The 21,394-nt window shown below is 44.5% G+C and overlaps 1 protein-coding gene across 4 annotated transcripts in view; it reads right to left on the bottom strand.

The window, feature by feature from the left end:
- Positions 1 to 21,394, bottom strand: part of Prkn (parkin RBR E3 ubiquitin protein ligase) — a 1,202,830-nt gene that overhangs the window by 386,377 nt on the left and 795,059 nt on the right. For 3 of the 4 annotated variants that reach the window (XM_041680301.1, XM_041680299.1, XM_041680302.1), the window contains exon 7: positions 9,464 to 9,600. In XM_041680301.1, the coding sequence (XP_041536235.1) occupies positions 9,464 to 9,600 (137 nt within the window). Of the gene's footprint in view, positions 1 to 9,463; positions 9,624 to 21,394 lie in introns of those variants that run through there. The other variant, XM_041680303.1, reaches the window with a different exon arrangement.

Consider the following 21,394-nt stretch of genomic DNA (forward strand, 5'->3'; position numbering starts at 1 on the left):
AGTTTATCACAGTTACTAAATGTGTCTGGGGAGGTGTGTGTGAATATACACACAAAATGACATTCAGCACTGAATACAGAGCCATGAGTCCCTGAATATATGTTATCATCATCCAGGATGATGGTGGTGGCTGAGGAGCATAACCTACATCAGAGTGTCCAGGTATGCCAAGCCCTAAACAAAGAGGACTGCAAGCAGGAGAAAGACTGGTACTTGCTGCTTCTGGCAGGAGGCAGCCTGACTCCCAGTTATACATTAACCAAGCCTCACCTCTTGTCCAGAGAAACAGTGACTTCTGCTACATAGCCTAAACCACCGGTGTCCCACTTCCCCTACCAGATCAGCTATTGACTCTAACCCTGATTCCTTACGGTCCAGGACCCTTTTCCTTGGAAACCTTTGAGAACAGATGTTTTGCTTTGTCTGGCAGGAATGAAGAAAGTTTGCCTTGGACCCCTGCAGCACTTCTTGCAGTGGTATTTGGGAAATCACTCCTGAAGGATGGTTCAGAAATCTCTCTTCCCCTCTCCCTTCCTTGAACCCAACAATTCACAGAGAGATTATAGGTGAACAAGCGGGTCTGAGTCAGTACATGTGTATTTAAAATCAACGTGCCTCACCACACTTAAGTTTTCTTGACCCATGGGGCATAAATAGCCCTGTTTTCTTTCCGAATAAATTGTGACAGGATGCAGAAATCTGTCACCTGTGAGGACAAAGCATGCACCACATTTCCAGAGACACCAGAGGCTGTAGAGTGTGCCATGCACCAGGTGCATGCCGTTGCCAGCATCTAAGCACCTTGCTGGCTACACTACTATGTCGGCCACAGCTCAGGAGCTTCACGGCCACTAACACTCTGATCTAAACTATAGGATGAGTGGCCTGGGTGCAGAGGGTGGGGGAGTTCCCTCAGGACTGAGGGCAAAGCAGTTGACAGCAGTATAAGATGCCAACAGGTGAGAAGGGCTCATGATGCAGGCTGTGAGCTAGGCTTCAGAAACCTCATCAGCACCAGACACTAACGGCCATGGGACCTGCCAACACGATGCTCTGCGGTCACTACTAACAGCTTGCTTTTATACTTCCGTTTGTGTGCTCAAATTTTAGGTGACAACTGAGATACGAAGAGAAACGCACACAAAAGCAGTGCCTGGTGAAATAACAAAATGTATAAGATACAACCAGGAGTGAAATCGCTGAATGTTGGGGTAGTGTGCATGACACAACTCAGTGACCAGGATTAGTACTCGACATGACAGTCTCCTGGGCAAGGCAGTTCGGTAAAAACCCACCTAGGTTCGAGCCGAAAGTGTAAAGTTGGTGAATGCCTTTTATTTTTATTTAGGAATGCACACATAGGTGGTGACGCTGTAAGAAAGGGCATGATGGTTCCCAACAGAAAGCAGATACGACCAGGGAGAGGTCACATGGAGACCACTGAGCTACAGACAATGTCCCTACTCTTGGTTTGGGGGTGGTTACCAGAGCTTCCTATCACATCCATGTTTTTAACTACACAGGAATGAGTGTTTGACATATGTGCACAGCATTGCCTTGCCATACCTTTCAGACTATATAATACCACTTAAGATGATTGGCTTGAAGTTCAGTTACTATCCATGGATTGCTGCTGTAATCCTTCTGGCTTCAGAAGAGTTCTCTCCACACCGATAATGCCCAATGTAGAGATTCAGAGCTGGGCTAGATCCCGGGGCAGAGCAAAGGAGTCTGGCCACACAATGATAAACAGAAGGAGAGCAACCAAGAATAATTCCCACACCCATCATGAGCTCTCACAGGCGTCTGTCCTGATCTCTTTGGAAAAATAATGGATTCGTAACCAGAAAGTGATGGTTACCCTTGCACAACCAAGCAGAATAATCTGTTTAGGAGTGCTTAGTTTTGGCCAGGTGCAGTGGTGCACACACCTTTTATCCCAGCACTCCAGAGGCAGAGGCAAGTGGATCTCTATGAGTTTGAGGTCAGCCTGGACTACATAGTGAGTTTCAGGACAACCAGGGCTATGTAGAGAGATCATGTCTCAAAAGCAAAACAAACAAACAAACAAACAAAAAAAAAAAGAATGCTTATTTTTCACCACCTGAGGCATGAAAGAGTAGGAAACATAATAATAATAAAAAAAAGAAGTTTGGAACACAGATAATCAAGCAAATCGAGAATCAGCCAGTTTCATAGAGGCACAGAGACATCGCTCCTTTGTAACGCACTAAAGACAGGTATGCACCTCAAATGAGCATAAAAGTCCGGCTGGAACTTCCATAGTAGAATTTCTATAAAGGCAGCAATTGTGGGGCCAGATGGATGACCAGACAGAGAGGCCCTTCTTGATCTAGCTGAATGAGCTCTGGGACAACATTGGTTTACCCGACGTCCTTTTTTCTGGTCCTTGTCTGTGTACCAGTCACTCCTGATAATGAAGTGACTTGATGGAGTGTTGCTTTTGTTGCCAGCAGGAGAGGAATGCAGAAAACCATGTGACCCAGTGTGCTTTTCACCAGAGTGCGCTGTGCTGAGGCTGCTCTGTTTGCAGCACTATTCATGCTTCCTCCTGAGCACACAATGGACTCTGTCCCTCAAGCCACACCCCCCCCCCCCAGGCCTGAGTGCACACTGCACCTATGAGCATCCATGGACCTGGACTGTGCTATAAGAAACATGGGAAGAAGTGGTATAGCCCACGGCCTGGCCTCGGCCTCATCTGTGTGGCTCATGGGCAGCAGTCCTATGCCAACTTCCCACGACTTAGGTTTTTGGAGGCTACTGAGATGAACCATGAGACAGCAGAAGTCACCATGGGGTCTCTGAGTAATGTTATAGAGTAGAGGCCCCAAAGCAACCCACTGTGACACAGTGGAAGGGAGCGTTGGCCATGCAAAGCCCCTGAGTTTTCGGGATGGCTTTATTCATAGAAGGTGGTCTGATCCAGGCTTTTAAATAAAAAGAAAACTATCAAAACTGACTTATCCTTCGAGTGATTTAGTTGTTTTGAGGGTTTAATTTCAAGGAAGAAAAGAATATTGACTTTGTGTAATGATAAGAGAAAAAGTAATGGTTTGGTGGTTGGTGAATTTCCCTAATTTTCCGGCGTGAATTTAGGAATCATATTGATTGAATTCCTTGTATACATGCAAGAGACCAACACTTAAAAACCAGAAGACAATTCTTTGTATTACAAGTATTTAGCATCCTTACTGGCTGCCTGAATCCCAGTCTTCTTCATCTCTATGGACATCAGGAGTACAGCCACATCTCAACCATCTGTCTCATGCTGCAACTCTGTGAGCAGACACACGGAGGACCCTGGAAGGCCGTGGAGACTGGATGAGATGGTTGGTCTTCTTTGCAATATGGCTTTTCCCTCCATGGATGACATGGCTATCCCATCGCCATTTTGGAATAAAGTCCTTGTCCCAATGGTAGCCTTGGCAACTGAGTGAGTGGACTAATACAGTGATAGCCTGGTCTACAGTAGCAGCAGAAGAGCAGGTGAAGCAGAAGGCCAGAGGATTCCAGTCCCTGCTCCTCCAACTCTCCACTAGGTGCAAGGGCTGATGGGAAATTCTGGTGTTCAGGAAGTAGGTTTACTGAAAAGGGGTTCTATCACAAAGCTTCCTTGAGGTTGTCATCTGTGACAGGAACACAGCTGTCTGGGGTGACCCATATTTTTGTAACCAGTCCCTCACCCACACTCAGTACATAACCCAACAAACCTGACTGGATCACCAAATCAGCACTTGCTGAATCCCTTACGTTGGTCTGTCATCTGTGCTCTGTCTCTTGTGCATGGATGTTTGTTGGAATCTCCCCAGGGAAAGTACACAGAACAACCTGCATGTCACCTTGAAGGGACTGAGAAACACACTGGTGTAAAGGTTCCAGAGAGGATGAACGAAGGAGGAAAATGTGCTTTAAAAGTGGGCACCGTCATGTAATGGGGCTGGCACCCGAGGGAATAAACAGGAAAGCAGGAGAAAGCTCTCCAGCACAGCCATGCTCCCCCTCTGCTCTCTGGCCACCGTGATATGAGCTGAGCGGCCACCAGCTTGCCTCCTGTCCCGATGAACTGTGAAGGAGGCCCCTGGTCTGTTATGCAAATTTGAGATGAATGAAAACCAGAGTTTTAAATACACTATTCTACAGAAAAGGATCACAACACAGAGAGAAGGCCAAACGGCTGTGGTGGTGTTTTGGTATGAGACAGAGGTTTTCAGAGTCCCTAACTGTAAGAAATGCCTGCCCTCTTTTCCCCAGAGGCTGCCACTTCCGGGAGTTCTAATCCTTCCATGGTTCACTCCAGCAGAAGTCCTCATTCTGTTAATTCAGGACACAAAACCTTGCTTAAGGAATATTCTGGGGCTTGAGACTGGCCCCTCCTCCGAGGGTGGTTTCAGCCACACTGGGGACTGCCTGTAGATTTCCACTTCTCAGAGCTGAGACTGGCAGGTTCAGGTGGCCAACTACAGGCCAAGGGTCCAGAACCCTCTGCTTATCTGTGCCAGCGTGACGAGCTCCGAGCACACCTCAGACAGAAAATGGGTTGTAGCACTCATTTCTTACAGGACTGACACTTCTGAAACTTAGGGAGAAATAAATCCTTCCTCGGTTAAGCTGCTTCTGCCGAGTAATTTGTCATTGTGATGAGAAGTCTGAACACATAAATTATATGCAAAGTGACTCAGGACCAGAAAAGCAAAAGGCAAATTGTAACAAAATAGCAACCCCAACCCCAAACACTTGTTAATCAAGGCAATATCCAGGGCATGGCATTGGGAAGATAGTAACTGTTCCTAGGGGACCCCAGGTCATGGAGACACCCGTGTTGTTCAGGAGCAGGAAGGATCTGTGTCTCATTTGCAGTCCTCAGCTCACCTGTTCTACAATAAATCAGCCCAAATTCTGGAGCGACACCAACTTAGTGAGTGCGTGGCCTTGAGAGTACGCTGAGAGGGGTCCACTGACATTTCAAAGTTCCCAGCATGCAATGTTAATAACCACAGGTACGGCAGAAAGACAGCGGATACTTCAGACGCACTAAGTGGTTTCCCTGAGAGCCCCTATTTTTATATAAAGTTTGTCGCAGGTTCTGGCAACAGGCTGTTTGCCTGTGTCTGACAATCTCATTTTTAACTCCAGTAACATTTACGGAAAGGCCTGTGCTGGTTAGCATATCAAAGACCTAGGCAGAGGCCTTCCAACTCACGGCTGACTTGGCCTGGCCACACTCCTGAGGCCTACAACTTGTGCTCAAGTGTGGCCTGGGGCACAGGAAGCTATAAAGAGCCAGAGGTGACTGAAATGGCCACCAGGGTTTGCAAACTGGCCCTAGCAAGAGTCCAGGCAGCAGAGCAGGGGCAGCACAGATGGACTTTGTCACGAGACCTACAAAGGGTGAAGTCTCAGCCACATTAACTTCCATGTAACAGAAACCACACTACTTGTGGTGATTAATCTTGATTGTCTACAGTCGCCACGGAAGCCAGGAATCACTAGGTGTGTCCGTGATGACATTTCCAGAGAGGGCTGACTGAACTATGAAGACCCTTCCATGGGTTGGGGACCTGGACTCGATACAAAGGAGAAAGAAAGTTCAGTATTGACATCTCTTCACTCTGCTTCCTGACTGCAGGCACAAAGTGTCAAGTTGCCTCAGGATTCTGCCTCCATACCTTTTTACCAGGATGGACCGTCCCCTCAATCTGTGAGCCAAAGATTAACCTTTCTTTAGGTTGCTATGATCAGGTATGTTGACACAGCAACAGAAAACGTAACAAGTATACACCCTAGCAGGGTGACCGAATTTTATTCCTGGGCATCAGAAAACACTTTACATTTTAACATGCATACTTACACTAGGCATAAACCATTGAGCCAGTTTGAAGAGTTCATTTACCAATGACTTGTCTCTAAAGCAGAGTCAATAAACAGAAAGAGAAAACAGCAACGCCAAGGATTCAGGGAGCACCGCCCTTTACAAAGGATCCCAGATGGAGTGTGTAGTCATCCTCTGATGAAGTGGAGAATGAGGAAACATCGCACCAGGCTCTATGATTTTAAACCAAGCAAGCAATATATGTAAAGAATGTCCGCTTGAGCAGCTGGTTTCCACACAATGAGGAAACACCTAGCAGCATCGGAGTCTTGCTCACATCATGTGGGAAAGCACGTACAAACAGCATCAAGTCCACTGCTGGAAAAGCGAACATAATACACAAGAACAGATACTGCCATGAAGTGGGTAGTTTTGGGGAGACATGGCCACGTGCATGAAAACACAGCGGTGTTTGAATGGACTGTGCAGAGGGGAGAGTTCACCCACAGCTGAGTGACAGGAACATCGCTGCTGATGGTTATTTGCCTCATTCTTTCTCAATAGTAAGATAGACCCAATATGGGGCTTATCGTTTCTTGGAAATGTGATAGGGAAGACATGCTGGGGAAAGTAAGGTCTCGAGACTAGGGAGACGTTTTTCAAATATAAAGCGAGTTTTTGACTATCATGTTTAAATAACTGACACGGGAGAAGCAGCACTCACAGGCGATAGGAGGGAACTTAGAGCTCATTAATGTCCCGCCTCGCTCACTGTGAAAACAAGAAGATGAACTCCAGGGTTTACAGCTCCTAGGACCTCAACCTCATTGCCATTCTTAGTTAAAGATGGAATTAGGCGGCTTTCAAACATTAGAGTACAGCAGAGCCTAAATAACACAGCTCAGCATGGGAGCTTGGCCAGACATGGCGGTCCTCCGTGCAGCTCCTAGCTGTCGGTGACAAAGAATTAGCAAGATTGAGGCTAATTTACATGCATCCTTTATATAAAACAATAGCAGAAATCTAACCACTGCTGTGATTATACGGGGCTGTCAGTGATGTGCTGTGTAGAACACGCCTCACGGAATGCATTCATTTAACCCACCTCTTGATTTACAAACGGCAGAGAAAAACAAATGCAGATCTTAGACACACAGAAAGACAGAAATTAGAAAAAAAAAGCAAAACAACAAGAAACTCTCATTTCTCAAATATGTGATTAGAAAAATTTATCCTCCCTCTCAGTGGGGAGGTGGCAGAGAGCCTGTTTGTAGCTTCTAAAAGGAGACATGGGAAACAGTGAAATAAACACATATTCCGCCTTCGACCACTCGGCACGGCAACCCCTCTTACAAGGAACCTCTTTCATGGACACTCCAATAGCAGCAGGGAAATGTCTGCCCGCATGAGTCAACTAGTCACAGAAGGGTTTGTAAGAAAGAAAGAAAGAAAACTATGTGCTCAACAATAAGGGGAACCGTAGACTGTGCACACACTGGAACTCAGTGGTGGTCTATCGGGAAGGGTGGAGGGAGTCTGTCTTATATAGGGGGGATCGCTATGGTATAATGATGCCCAGTATTGAGGAAAAGGCAAGGTTCTGAAGAGAGTGCACTTGCATAGTGACCCAGCTGTCACTCAATAAGAGGGATCATTATTATTATGGCCGAGAGAAAAATGAACTATCTTTGCAATATTGGTGAATTTTAGTAAAATTCTGCAAGCCTGTATCTGAGCCGGAACAGTCTCTTATGAACTAACATTGCAATTTGTATCTTAAAAATTATGTTTTCTAGCTTTTCTTTAGCTAGGCTAAGATAGGGAGAAACCCAAGGGCGAATGTGTCCCTGGAGAGCTCAGACTCTGACCTCCAAACACAGCCTCTACTGGTGGGGCCCAGAGTTTCTGCAGAAATGGCTGGTTCCAGGTGTTGTGCGAGGGCCCCAGGGAGAAGGTGCCACCCTGTGTACTGCGTGAGCAGAAGGTCCGTTGAGTCCCACTATAATTCTGTTCTTTGTTTCTGCATGTCTGAAGTTTCCCACAATTCCAGGCTGGCATTTCAGAAACATGAGGGAATGCACTACTCTCTAAACTTAGCTTGAGATGAAACGTTCTTAAAAATGGTACTTAAGAAATATTTGCACAGTCGGAGACTTAGTGAGGAAAATGATTTCCAGTACAAAATGATTTTGTTAAGGCTCCTGGGGTCAGTGAGATGACTCTGCAGGTAAAGGTGCCTGAAATCCCTGCAGCCCACGTGGTGGAGAGAGAGAAAACGCCCCTTAAGCTGCCCTCTGGCCTCCACATGTGCACTGCCTGCACCATCCCCACACACATGGAAAGGAAGGAGAGTGATGATTCGCAAATGATTTTCTGGGTTTTGATGCTTTTGTTAAAAAATATAAAAACAGGATATGTTTCAGTTCATTTTAATCTATATATTGATACACCTATATGTAAACTGCGATAAAGCCTCATTTCATGACTGACGACAAATAAAATACGTTAAAGAATGAACAGCATGACGTGCAGAGTCAACACTGCATTAGACTCTCTGTTTGGATCTGTGTCATTCAGAGGCACAGATATGTCTGCTAAGATTCACACTAAAGCCAAGAAGAAAATAAATCAAAACGCAAACTTAACCATTGAGTCAAGTGCCACGGTGTCTAAGTGTTTAGTGACAATATTCTAATCAGTGGGGCAATTCAATCTCTTTATAGCTATTATACCATATATGTGGCAATCCAGGGACACCAACCATGCTAAATACACAAAAAGTAACTCAAAATGCATTGGTAACTTAATAGAAGAGGTCAACCATTCAAGAAAATCATAGAATTACCATTATCTCAGATATGGCAACGAGTAACATTTGACACGAAAATAACAGAAGACATCAAGAAATTCCACTTGGCCAAAATTGTTGGTAAACAGATATATCATAGAAGAGGACAAACGATAACAACAAATTGTAAAATCCAGTATCGAGCTATCTTAAAATTCCGTTTATTATGACTGTACGTGCATGTGTGTCATGACTGAGTGCATACAGGTCAAAGGCAACTTGGAGTTGGTTCTCTCCTAACATTACAGGCTCTGGGATGAAACTCAAGTCACCAGGCTTAAGCAAGGGCCCTTCCTACTCAAGAAACTCACAGTTAAACAACAAAACGTCAAGTAACCCAGTTTAAAAAACAGAAGAAAACAAAGGACTGGGCAGACACGGAAATGAATATATAGACAACAAGCACAAGAGACGATCGACACCAAATCCACTGGTGAAAGACTCTCCTACGGAAACATCTGGACAAAACCACTCTGTGTACAGAGTAACAAATCCAGAATTCATTATCCAAACCCATAGGCATATTTAATAGCTTGGGTGAATAGTTTCCAAGTTTATTTTCAGTGCTTTTAAGCGCGGCGCACATAGTCTAGTGTAGCACAGTTCCCTGGAGTTCTGCGTCTCCTGGGATTTACCTGCTAAAGTTTCTTTCTTGGCATTGACCATGTTTAAGCTTTCAACTCTTGGGCCAGGATCAGGCATAACTCAAACAGTTTATCTCAACAGCTCTCCTGTTATTTATTAGTATTAAGTGATAAGAACGAATAAAGAGCTCGTCTTACCCACACACGGCAGGGAGTAGCCAAACTGAGCATCATGGACAAACTGCCGGTCGTTGAGTCTGGTGACACAGTACAAGTGGAAGCAGTCCAAGCAGATCACGTGGCGGTGGTTACACTGGAAGACCAGGACAGGGCTCCTGCACAGACAAAGAAGACGCTCCTATGGAAAGCATGATCAACAAAAACTCAGAGATAGATATTGGGGTTCAACCTGAAGACCAGGAAAGCAAAGCACTCAGTCACTGGCTCTAACTGCAACCTCAGTCCAAAATGGCAGTTCTGCCTGCAGGAATCTCAGAATGAGACTGAGAACTGTCTCCTCCCATTTTATAATTCTCTCTAGGGCTGGGATTAAAGGCATGCATCGCCAGGTTTCCATGGCAACTAGTGTGGCTACAGGGATTAAAGGTGGATGTTACTACTGCCTGGTCTGTAAGACTGACCAGTGGGGCTGCTTTACTCTCTGATCTTCAGACAAGCTTTATTTATTAAAATACAGATGAAATGCCACTCCACCTATGGGACCTCCATGGTGGATAGAATTTTACAATAGTGTTGCTTTGGGCATGTTCTGTTCCAATACTGCAGCTGTCCAACCTCAGTTCCAGGGTGATACCCTACACTGGGGCACTCCCTTAGCTATTCAGAACAATGACTGTGCTAATTCATATTTAATGTCATTAGGTTTATTAAACAGTTGTTTAAACCCGAGATTAAACATCATCTTTTGCTAGAAGTTTGCTCTGATTTCCAATGAACCTGCTCACTCCTCACATCTGTAAAGGAGATAATGCAGACAGCCCTGGTTTCTACGTTCTCTGACTCCTCCCTGATTGCACACTGACCACACAGCATGGGGACACATTCTTTCTCCTTATCCACTGTGCCCTCTGTGCAATAGATACTGCCTTTACGTTACACTGCTGTTCCCACAGAAGTAGACTTTTACATTGCCTCTTGAATGTAGTTATAATAATATATAATACCAGAACTTGACAAAGTCAAAAGGAAAATGGCCATTGAACCAAAAAAGCTATGCCCAACAGCCAGTCAAACAGAAAGAGGGAAATTAGAAGCAGGAGAATAACCAACAGGATTTTTTTTCCGGTTTCATAACCTTCATCTTATGAAAATATTCAATTTCTCAAATTGTGGTTATAGAATTAATAATAAATCAATATATATAAATCCTGAAAATTTTGGATTACCTTGTGTCATGGTTGGAAGGAAAGATGCCCCCAAAGGCCCATGAACACTTTGTCCCTAGTTTGTGGCACTGTTTGGGGAGGTCATGGAACCTTTAGGAGGTGGAGCCTTGTTAGAGGAAATCAGTCACTGTGGGCAGTCTATGAGGAATTATAACTTCGACCTACTTTGTGTTCTCTATCTTGCCCTTTCTATGTGCAGACAAAAACGTGACCACCCAGTTCCTGCTCCTACTTCCAGACCATGTTTTCCTCATCATGACGGACTCTATCCCTACGGAACCACACACCGAAATAAACTCTGTCATCCTCACGCTGTTCTTAGTCCTAGTATTCGATCAAACTAATACAGAAGTAACTAATACAGTTAGAAAGTTTATAAATGACTTTATAAGAAGATAAATCTCCTAGAAAGCCATATTATTTTGCTGACAAATGAACCCATGTGTTTATGGGAAGAAGTGGACAAATTGATTGTATTAATTTGAGACCATTCCCAAGCCAATTTCAATAGTGAAATTGCCTTGCAGTCAATTTAGATAAGCCTATGCCTATGTAAAGACAGAATACAAACATGTTCCTTCACACCCAGTTCTTAGCTTTACAAGATCTGCTTTTTTGCATTTTTTTTAAAGAAAAGTCCTTTTCCTAGAAAAAAAATATTAAAATTAAGTATGAGCATTATAGCAGATAATTTCTTAACAACTACAAGGCTTAAATGATTCTGTTATCTCACTTATTTCAAAGCAGCACCTAACACAGAAAGTGGAAAAGCACCCCCTTGTTGTGTTAAAATCCACAGTCAGCTTACACTGAGCATGAGTCCCTAGATGTGTCTGAGTGCGATGATGAGCGTCCTCCTTGAACATGCTACATCCGCTTCTGGTCTGATTCCTACCTCCAGGGCCGCAGTTAACTTTTGCCCTGCCAACAAGTTTCCTTCTAAGGACTACACGCTACTTCCTTCTCTCAAACCTCACCTACTTCATGTGCACTCATGCATGCCAAGTGTGGTTTATGCAGCAGCTGCATTTCACCTTCACCTGCACAGGTAGGCAACGAGAGGATGCTTTCAGCTATGATGGTGGGGGTGCTATGGTAGATCAAGCCTCAGACTGCTAACCTGCTATCAGCACAGACAGGTACTGGTGAGACTCTGAGAACATGTGTAACGTTTCCTGTAGAGAACACGCCTAAAGGGGAGCTTCAAACGTGACTCTAGGAAGCAAAACCAGTCTGTAAAATCAAACCAGTCTGCTACGCTCTGCCATCCACGAGTGTCAGCACATAAATTCTTCTTAAACACTTTTTAGTGTTAGCGTGGTGGTGAAGGGGGCCTCAAGGAGCCCCTCACTCCTTCTACCACGCAAGGCAGAGACGCACCGTGGGGGAGACAGACACCAAGTCTCCTAGTAGCTCTCGGACCTCACAGCTTCAAGAACTTTTAGAAATAAATTCCTATTGATCATAAATTGCCTGGCTTCAGTTTTCTGACAAGACAGTCCAAACAGATGGAGCCAGTTTCTGAACCTTCTATGGGAGTTCTAATGAGTTTAACTTTGAGAAAGTTTAAAGTACTGGGGACTTCTTGGAGCTATTTTCAGAATTCTGGCCTGACTTTCTTAGAAGCTGGACTGAGTAACGGGAACAAAAGATGGGCGTGAGTAGCAATTTTGAAGCCTGGACTTATTTCTCATGGGTCCCGATGTTCTTCTGTGCCCTTTGATCAAATTATACATAAATGTCACTTGATCAATCTAGAAATGATTTTACCCCTGAGTCAGGTGACAGAGTAGTTAACTAAAGGTTAAATAAAGTTCTCAACATTATGTAAAAATAATTGCAAACATGTTATTTGACATTACTGCAGAGTTATTTGTAAGCCCCGACTCCCTGTTTTGTTACAGGAATGATATGCAGGCCATTCTTTCTCACAATATTCAGCACAACTGAAGGAAATTCAGTAGAATGAAATCTACGGTAAGCCATTCCATAAATTAGCCAAAGCGGGAAGGCTATCATTGTGTGGTGTTGCTCACTTGGAAACCCTGTTCTCTAGTATCTACCAAAATGCCATGGTGTTTGAGTATATATCCAGTAGTTTGTGTACTTTAATCCAGTCTACCCCACGTTTCCTCCATCACTGCCCCATCCTTTCTCTGTTTCTTCATCTGTCCCGGCCCGGGAACTCCATCCATCTGGCTAAAGCACAAGATGTGGTCCCAGATGCTCAGTGGAGGTGACGGGCGTTGAAATCCGTGCGTCGGAAACTTGAAGTGGCACAATAATGAGGAGCAAGTGCAAAGAGTCTCAAGGTCACACAGTCTGTAGAGTGCCCAGAGGAGGGACACAAGCATCTTAACACAGGGCAGAACACCGAGTTTTATTAGAGTCGTAGGAAATCTCAGCAGTCTGAATGGTAAGCAGTTCCTACGGTGCTTTAGAAGGAACCATCCCTAATTCCTTTCCATTCCACATCGAAAGGGGCTTTTCTCATAAAACAAGAAAAATGAACAAAAGCGCCTATGACTTCACGCTCTCACAAGTGTGGCTGGCTGCTGTTTGCTCTCTCCTCCATGTCAGGTTTGAGAACAACAAACATCCCAGGTGGTGGGGATACTCGAGCAGCCCGATGGAGCACTCCGTGTGACAAGCACCAGGGTCTCTTGGCAACAGCCAACGATGACTGTGCTGTCATCCACAATCCCTAAAGCCAACCTTCTGACTCAAGGCAATCCCAGACGTGACTCTGTCCCTGGCTGGCCTCTTGACTATAACTTTACATGCTACCCAGGAATCATCTGGCCCAGTCTGCTCAAACTCCTGAACCTCGGAAACTGTACAAGACCAGATTCATTCTGTTCACCGGTCATTCAGCTGTGGAGTGATTTTTAAATGTATCAATATCTAATACAGACTCAGAGGAGGAGGAAGCCATGTTTAACAGGTCCTAGAAGACGCTGTGCGAGGGTAAATGGTGGAAGAGGATCCGAGAGTAAGGATGTAGAGTCCCGAGGGCCAGAGCAGATGGCGCTGCTCATCTCTCCATTGCCCCATGCATAGTACAGTTACAGAATCATATACGTCCATGTGTAGTATACCAGATATGTAGCACAATCACCTGAAAAACATAGTAGATTAGGATAGAAAACTAAAAATGCAAGTATGAAATCCTTAAGGAAATAAAAGTAAGCACGTCTCGCTTGTGGGAGAGAGTCTTTCAATTTAGCTGACACTGACCCTTGGAAAGCATGTGTTGTTTCTACAGTATGCTTGGTGTGGGCAGCGGTCATGTAGACGTTATGCCCCAGTTAGCAATCTTTCGCATCTCTCAGTGAACGCTGAGTTCATGAAGAACTCTTGGGAATTTAGTGAAGTGTTTGATTAGACAAAAATAATTAGAGGAGAAAAAGGGACGTTCCTAAATAACTGGATTTATTCCCTTAGCGGTCGCTTTAAATCTCCTTTCGTTAGAGTTGGCTCATAAAACAACAAAGTACGGAGGTATTGGAAATCTAATGCAGCTTGGTTAGCATTCTGGATTCAGCACATCTACCAATGGCCTAAGTGCACCGCTGACCAAGAAATCTCTAAGATAGTGCCAGGGCGCCAGAGAGCTGGAGATGTCACGTTGGCACACGTGTGTCACAGGAGAGAGAGCTGGAGATGTCACGTTGGCACACGTGTGTCACAGGAGTTCATTACTTGAGTTAGCCGAGTGAGCAGTGGCCAGCACTGGAGAGCCCCTTGATCCAAGATACTAATTGATAGACTCAACTTTCAGAAATTAAAATAATCTTCAACAGTTGAATGACCTTCCAAATTCCTTCCAGCAGCCAAGTTTAAAAAGCCCAAAGAAAGTTCCTTTGCCCATTATTCTGCTTGGAACCAGAGTCCCATTAAGACCCCAGTGGAGCTGGGAAGCTCATTAACTATCCCTTCCAATTTCTTTCTGTTTCCTGATCTCATTCAGACTATTTCACCTCATCTGGTTTGTTGCACACACACAAAAGAAATCATCTGGTCACTTTGAGGTGATTAGTGCTACAATATTTCAGTACAGACAAGGAACCCAAGGTACAAGTTCCTTACATCCATATTTTTCATTTGTCCACTCTGCCAATACTATAGAACAGCCACTACAAGCCAAGTATTGCTTGCAGTGAACAGTGATGGCCAGTCCCCTCACCAAGCCATAGTCCTCAAGGGGAGAAGACGAATATTTGTCTCACAATGTGGCAAGGTTGACCAAAGGGATAAGTTTGGAGATGACTGGCTTGTCCTAAGACAGTGTGTATCTCTGTGCAATTGGGATATACACACAAAAGACACAGAACAAACTTATATGATGGATGTTAGTAAAATAGTACACAAAAAATGGTATAAAGGGCCGGGCGGTGGTGGCGCACGCCTTTAATCCTAGCACTTGGGAGGCAGAGGCAGGTGGATCTCTGTGAGTTTGAGACCAGCCTGGTCTACAAGAGCTAGTTCCAGGCCAGGCTCCAAAACCACAGAGAAACCCTGTCTCAAAAAAAAAAAAAAGACAAAAAATGGTATAAAGATGTTAGGAATGACCGAGAAACTATAACCTTCCTATCATTGTATCAGTTGGCTTTCCCTTACTATAACAAACACCTGAACTAAACTTACAAAGAAAGGTTTATTTGGGATCACAGTCTTTGAGGTTTTAATCCATGGCCGAATAGCTGTGTTGCTTTGAGATTTTGGTGCGCAATACACCATTGAAGTACCATGTAGCATATGGAGCCTGTAGGCCTTATGGGAATCAGGTGATATGGGATTCTCCTTTGTATGCTGTGAATACCATTGGTGAATAAAGAAACTGCCTTGGTCTGTTGATAGGGCAGAACTTAGGTAGGTGGAAAAAACTAAACTGAATGCTGGGAGAAGGAAGGCAGAGTCAGAGAGAAGCCATGGAGTCACCTCTGTGCTGGAGACAGATGTGCTGGAAGGCTATGATCTCGTGGCAATACACAGATTAATAGAAATGGGTTAAATTCATATGTAAGAGATAGCCAATAAGAGGCTAGATCTAATGGGCCAAGCAGTGATTTAATTAATACAGTTTCTGTGTGATTATTTTGGGGCTGAGGAGCCGTGAACCAACAAGCAGTCTCCCAACAACAATTAGGTAGTGAGAAGAGGGGGAGAAAAGGCCTCAGTTTCCCCACAAGGGTCACATTTTGAGTTTCCAAGCATCCTCTCCCTGGCCCTACTTTTTAATATCCACCTCCCTTCCGCAGTACCAGGCTGAAGGCCGAGTCTTCAGCATGTGGGCCTTTGGGAAACACTCTACATTCAGGCAGAGCAACCCCTGCCGAAAAGTGCTTTTTCATCTTAAATCTTTATTCAGTGATTCCATTTCCCTTCGGTGGCACCAAACGTTATTAAGTTTAAGAGAATTTCCAGTCTCAGCGTTTGTTCTGGAGCCAGATCCCCTCCTCATGGTCTGTGACACCGAGGACTCCCCTGTTGTTATAGAGCAGTTTTATTCCCAGGCAGCAGCTTGGTTTTATACATCCTGTGACATTTTCTCATTGCTACCCAGGGGTTTGTTTAAAATTCTCCCATCAAATTAAGTATATTGCCATGGATATGCTAACGTGCTCTGTGTGCTATCATGAAAGGAAACAGGATAAGTTCAAGTAGCAAGTGACCACCTTTTCTATTTCAGACATTTCCCCCCTGGATATTTATATGATAAATTTTGAAAGCGCCAACAAAATAGGAACAATGAGATAGTTGATGAGAAATGCAAGGGAACAAAAAGTGGTGCTTGCCCGGAGTAGGCAAATGTGGGTTTAAAAGGCCTTGATGCAGTGCAGCAGCCAGAATCCCTGCAGCACTTGGGTTGCCATCTTCATATGCCACTTCCAACTTCAACCCTCAGCTCACCCTAATCCAATCAGCACATCTCAGCACCCTAATACAGTCAGCATGGCTCAGCATCCTATGCATTCAGAGCAGCTCAGTGCTCCCCCAGTCCAGTCAGAGCAGCTCAGTGCTCCCCCGTCCAGTCAGAGCAGCTCAGTGCTCCCCCGTCCAGTCAGAGCAGCTCAGTGCTCCCCCGTCCAGTCAGAGCAGCTCAGTGCTCCCCCGTCCAGTCAGAGCAGCTCAGTGCTCCCCCAGTCAGAGCAGCTCAGTGCTCCCCCAGTCAGAGCAGCTCAGTGCTCCCCCAGTCCAGTCAGAGCAGCTCTATGCTCCCCAGTCCAGTCAGAGCAGCTCAGTGCTCCCCAGTCCAGTCAGAGCAGCTCTATGCTCCCCAGTCCAGTCAGAGCAGCTTTGCTGCTCACTGGCCCTTGGCCAGAGTCTTCAGGCTCAGCTCGCTGTTGTTTAATCTCTGCACATCTCTTCTCTCCATTCATCCATCCCCTGTTCCACTGGGGCCAACTCCTGTGCATTTTCCCATCACCTCCCGACCCTATGTGTGAGATCTCTCCTCCCTTCATTTTTTTCTTTTTCTTTTTTGAAAACTCTCAGTGTTATCTCAAGCCCAGACTTTTCTAGAAGCTTGATCCCTATTCCCTCATCTGCATGCACTGCTCTCCTCTTACTGAAATGTTTACCTTTCGAACGCATTGCTGTGATTCTCAACTTTGCTTTACTATGTTTCTACCCGCTCTGTGAGCCAGCATCAACGTCCTGCCTGTATTGCCACACACGGATTGTAAAGTCACCAAGTGCCTGCTCCTGTGAGAATACAGGGGTGAGAGATCACCACTGCTTTCATGGAGGCTGATCTGGTGCCAGGAGAAATGACTGGAGGCAACTCAGCCCGGGGTGACTGAGGCAGAGCATGTCTCTAAAGAAGAGACATAAACTGCGGCCTCACCAGCAAGAACACGTGAACCAACTAAAGGCAGATATGTGCAAATGTTTAACACAGAAAGAAACAGATGATCGTGCTCTTGGTTTCTGTTACCCAGGTCCTGAATTCCCCACAAATTAAAGATGAGACGGAAGGGCTGGGAGCATGGCTCCATGTAAAGTGCTTTCCATGCAAGCATGAGAACCTAAATTCAATCCCCAGAACAAAAAGAGAGAGGGAGAGGGAGGGAGGGAGAGAGAGAGAGAGAGAGAGAGAGAGAGAGAGAGAGAGAGAGAGAATCATCTGGGTGTGGTGGAACTCATTTGTAATCCCAGTTCTAGGTAGGTAGAGACAGGTAGATCGTCCCCTGGGGGTGGTGGTGGGGGCACTGGTCAGCCAACTTAGCTTACCTGGACAGTTTTAGGCCAAGGAGAGACCCCTATTCAAAAACCCTAAGTCAATGACACCTGAAGGATGACAGCTCAGGTTGTTCTGAGGTCTCCACATGAAAACATGTATGTGTACATATGCACATATAAGAGCACTTGCACACACATGGAAGAGACATACACACACATACTGAAATATATACACAGACTCATAAGCAAAGATGTTGCGTCCATAGCTTTCATAAGTCATATGCATGGATCTGTAGTTAGGCTTGTATAATACCTCCAGAGTGTAGAGATGAGGATATTGGGAGCCACTGTTAATAAAGGGACTTTGCAGAATAAAAATGTGAAACCATGGGAATGGAAGGAGTTATGGATTATTAAGTTCCTTCCAGTGGTTTCAATCTTGGAAGATATTTATTTGACATTACCATAGTTTATTTATTTTCAAAGATAAGTGATAGGCTGAACTCAAACATAACCTATTTGCTTCTGAAGAATTTGATTATAAACATTACAATATGACATCAATATTAGAAACAATAAAATAAGGTTCTTTACTTTCATAAAATCAAATGTAAAACATAGAATTTAGTCCTGTTTACTATTTACTCATTATGGCAATATTGTTCATTAATAACACTCCAGATGATATCCTTGTATGTCTTTTATACAACTACACAGACACTGGCAAATAATTGTAATAGTAATGGTAACAAATTGCAATAAATAATGGTAAATCATAACAAAATAACTGTTGTATATAATGATGAAACAAAAACTCCATTATCTCTGAATGAGAGAAAAAATGTATCTCAGAAGAGATATTCATAATGTTTTTTGTGATGGTCAGTTATGGCTGTCAGTTTGATTGAACTGAGGAGTGGGAGTACCTAAAACACTCATAGCGGCATGTCAGTTTGATTGGACTTAAGAGTACCTAGAACACTGATAGTGGCATGCCACCTTGATTGGACCAAGGAGTACCTAGAACACTGATAGTGGCATGTCAGCTTGATTGGACCAAGGAGTACCTAGAACACTGATAGGGAGTGTCAGCTTGATTGGACTGAGGAGTACCTAGAACACTGATAGGGAGTGTCAGCTTGATTGGACAGAGGAATACCTAGAACAGTGGTAAGGGCATGTTAGCTTAACTGGATTATGGAGTACTAGAACACTGATAGGAGCATGTCAACTTAACTGGACTGAGGACTACCTAGAACACTGATAGGGGCATGTCAGTTTGGTTGGACTAAGGAGTACCTAGAACACTGATAGGGGCATGTCAGTTTGGTTGGACTAAGGAGTACCTAGAACACTGATAGGGGCATGTCAGTTTGATTGGACCGAGGACTACCTAGACTACTGATAGGGAGTGTCAATTTAAATGGACCAAGAAGTAGAGTACCTAGAATACTGATAGGGGTGTCTCTGAGGGATTTTTACAGGCAGTATTGACTAGGGGAGGATAACCCACTCTGAGTATTGATGATGCCATCCACATGTAGGGCCCCGGAGAGAATAAAAGGAGAAGCCAGCTAGCCCAGCATCTCCTTTGTCTGATCCTTTGTCTGATTTCAGGCCACCGTGATGTGAGACTCTTTGCTTTGACACACCCTGCCCCCCACAATGAACTGAAACCCCAGAAACCAGGAATCAAAGTAAACATCTCCCCCAATCTGTCTTGTTCAGGTTTTTGCCATAGTAGGGAGGAGTCTACCACAACTTCCTACTTCCTGGTTGAAATTATTATTTCAAGGGTTTTCGATGTTATGTGTATGCATATGCAACTTCTCCATGACTGTACTCTCAGAGCACATCCTATGGAGACTGCCAATGCAGATAGCTTTAAAAAGCTGAGGCAAGATCTAACATAAAATGGCTTCTGGGGCATACCATTTGCATAGAGCTATTGTGTGGTACAGTGATTTCGCTGTCGGAGGTGCTGCCTGTAATACATACTCACTCATGCATATTCTTGTCTTTGTTTTCTTCCTCTGTGAAGAACAGCTAGAAGCAGATAATGCCCAGATCTACTGCAAGAGCATTCTGCTAAATTGAGAAAGATATGAAGACAGATCTTGTTTAGATAAGAACCCCGCTGAGAAATCAATTGTTCTAGTGTATCCCCAGATCTTAAGACAAGAAAAATTAATGTGTTCAGAACCAGTCCAGTGGCTGTGGATGTTGGAGCTCTTTAACACAAAAATTATTACAGTTACAAAGTACTTCAAAAAGATATGCCTTTGTCTGCCAGCTTGCAAGAACCCTCACAGGCGATTTCATATTGCTCTTGCATTTGCCCTTTTAAAAGGTGGATGAGTTCTAATGGGATGCAGCTTCTTTCAAGGCAACATGAAGAACCAGGGCCTTAGCTGTAAGGAGTCTAAGAGGAGAAAAAGACTGGAGACCCCGTGAACCAGCTGGATAACAGAAATGTTTCAGGAGAAGGAGATAACGTCTCTAAGCAACCAGGAGCAAACATTAAAGTGCCAACATCACTGAAGAATTGTGGGGTATTATAAAGTTGTTTTCTAATTCCAATTTTTATTTTGTTGTACTTATAGCTAGAAACACAATAAATAGCAACAGAAAATCATTCCCTAAAAGACAAAACCAACAGAATTCAATATAGCATAACAATACAAGCCCAAAGCGTTCATGTGTGAACTCTAGACAAGTAAAATGGAAAAATTTGAGGGTCTGCACATGTGTGCAGTCAAAGGAGGAGGGGCAATAACCCTGTCCTGTAAAATAGGAGCCATGACAGGAGCAGCACAGACACGCCAATCTCCAGAGAGCTTTTAGCTACGGAGGCTTCACTGGCTTCAATTCAGAAGATCACACATCATCTTTACTCGAAGCTTATGGGGCCAGTGTTCTGCCTATGCCATAGACAAAAGGTAATTCTTTAAGACCCCAGCTTGTCAGAGCCTCTAGTAGGCATGCACATTGCTTCCAAGGATAAGAAAGACAAACTCAAACAGCTTCAATAATTTTCAATCAGAAAGATCGAATCACTGTTTATTTCTTCGGATGGTACTGGATATGGAACCTAGGGCTTTGCAAACGCGAAGCATCCTAGCGCTGGACTCCACCCCAGTGCCTAGTTTAATTTTGAAGCTTGTCTTTATCCTTCTTTCCTCACTGTCCTCTGTTTAGCGCATCAGATGAGCTCCCGTGAAAGCACAGGCTCAGCAGGCAGAGGGTCCAATGGGCCTGCCTGGCCTAGGGCCCCTCCTGGACTCTGGACTTTTAACCACCCTGCCCCCGCCCCTCGCATCTCACCACCTCAGTGGATGCATTTGTTTGTCTGGGTTTCTTCCAGATAAGAAAGCAGCAAACACGACGGGCTGGGGGCAAGTCTGGTCCTTCACCTGTTTCTGTAAGTAACTGGAAGAGGCATTTTGTTCATGGTGGTTGATGTCTGAGAGTGGCGGCCTGTAGCCATGCACACCTTGATTCACAGATCCAAGCCAAACCCTTGGGGCTCTTGGGTTAG

Source organism: Microtus oregoni, unplaced genomic scaffold, assembly GCF_018167655.1.
Source record: "Microtus oregoni isolate MIOR12 unplaced genomic scaffold, Mior012 000033F_ref0000390, whole genome shotgun sequence".
NCBI classification, from domain to species: domain Eukaryota; kingdom Metazoa; phylum Chordata; class Mammalia; order Rodentia; family Cricetidae; genus Microtus; species Microtus oregoni.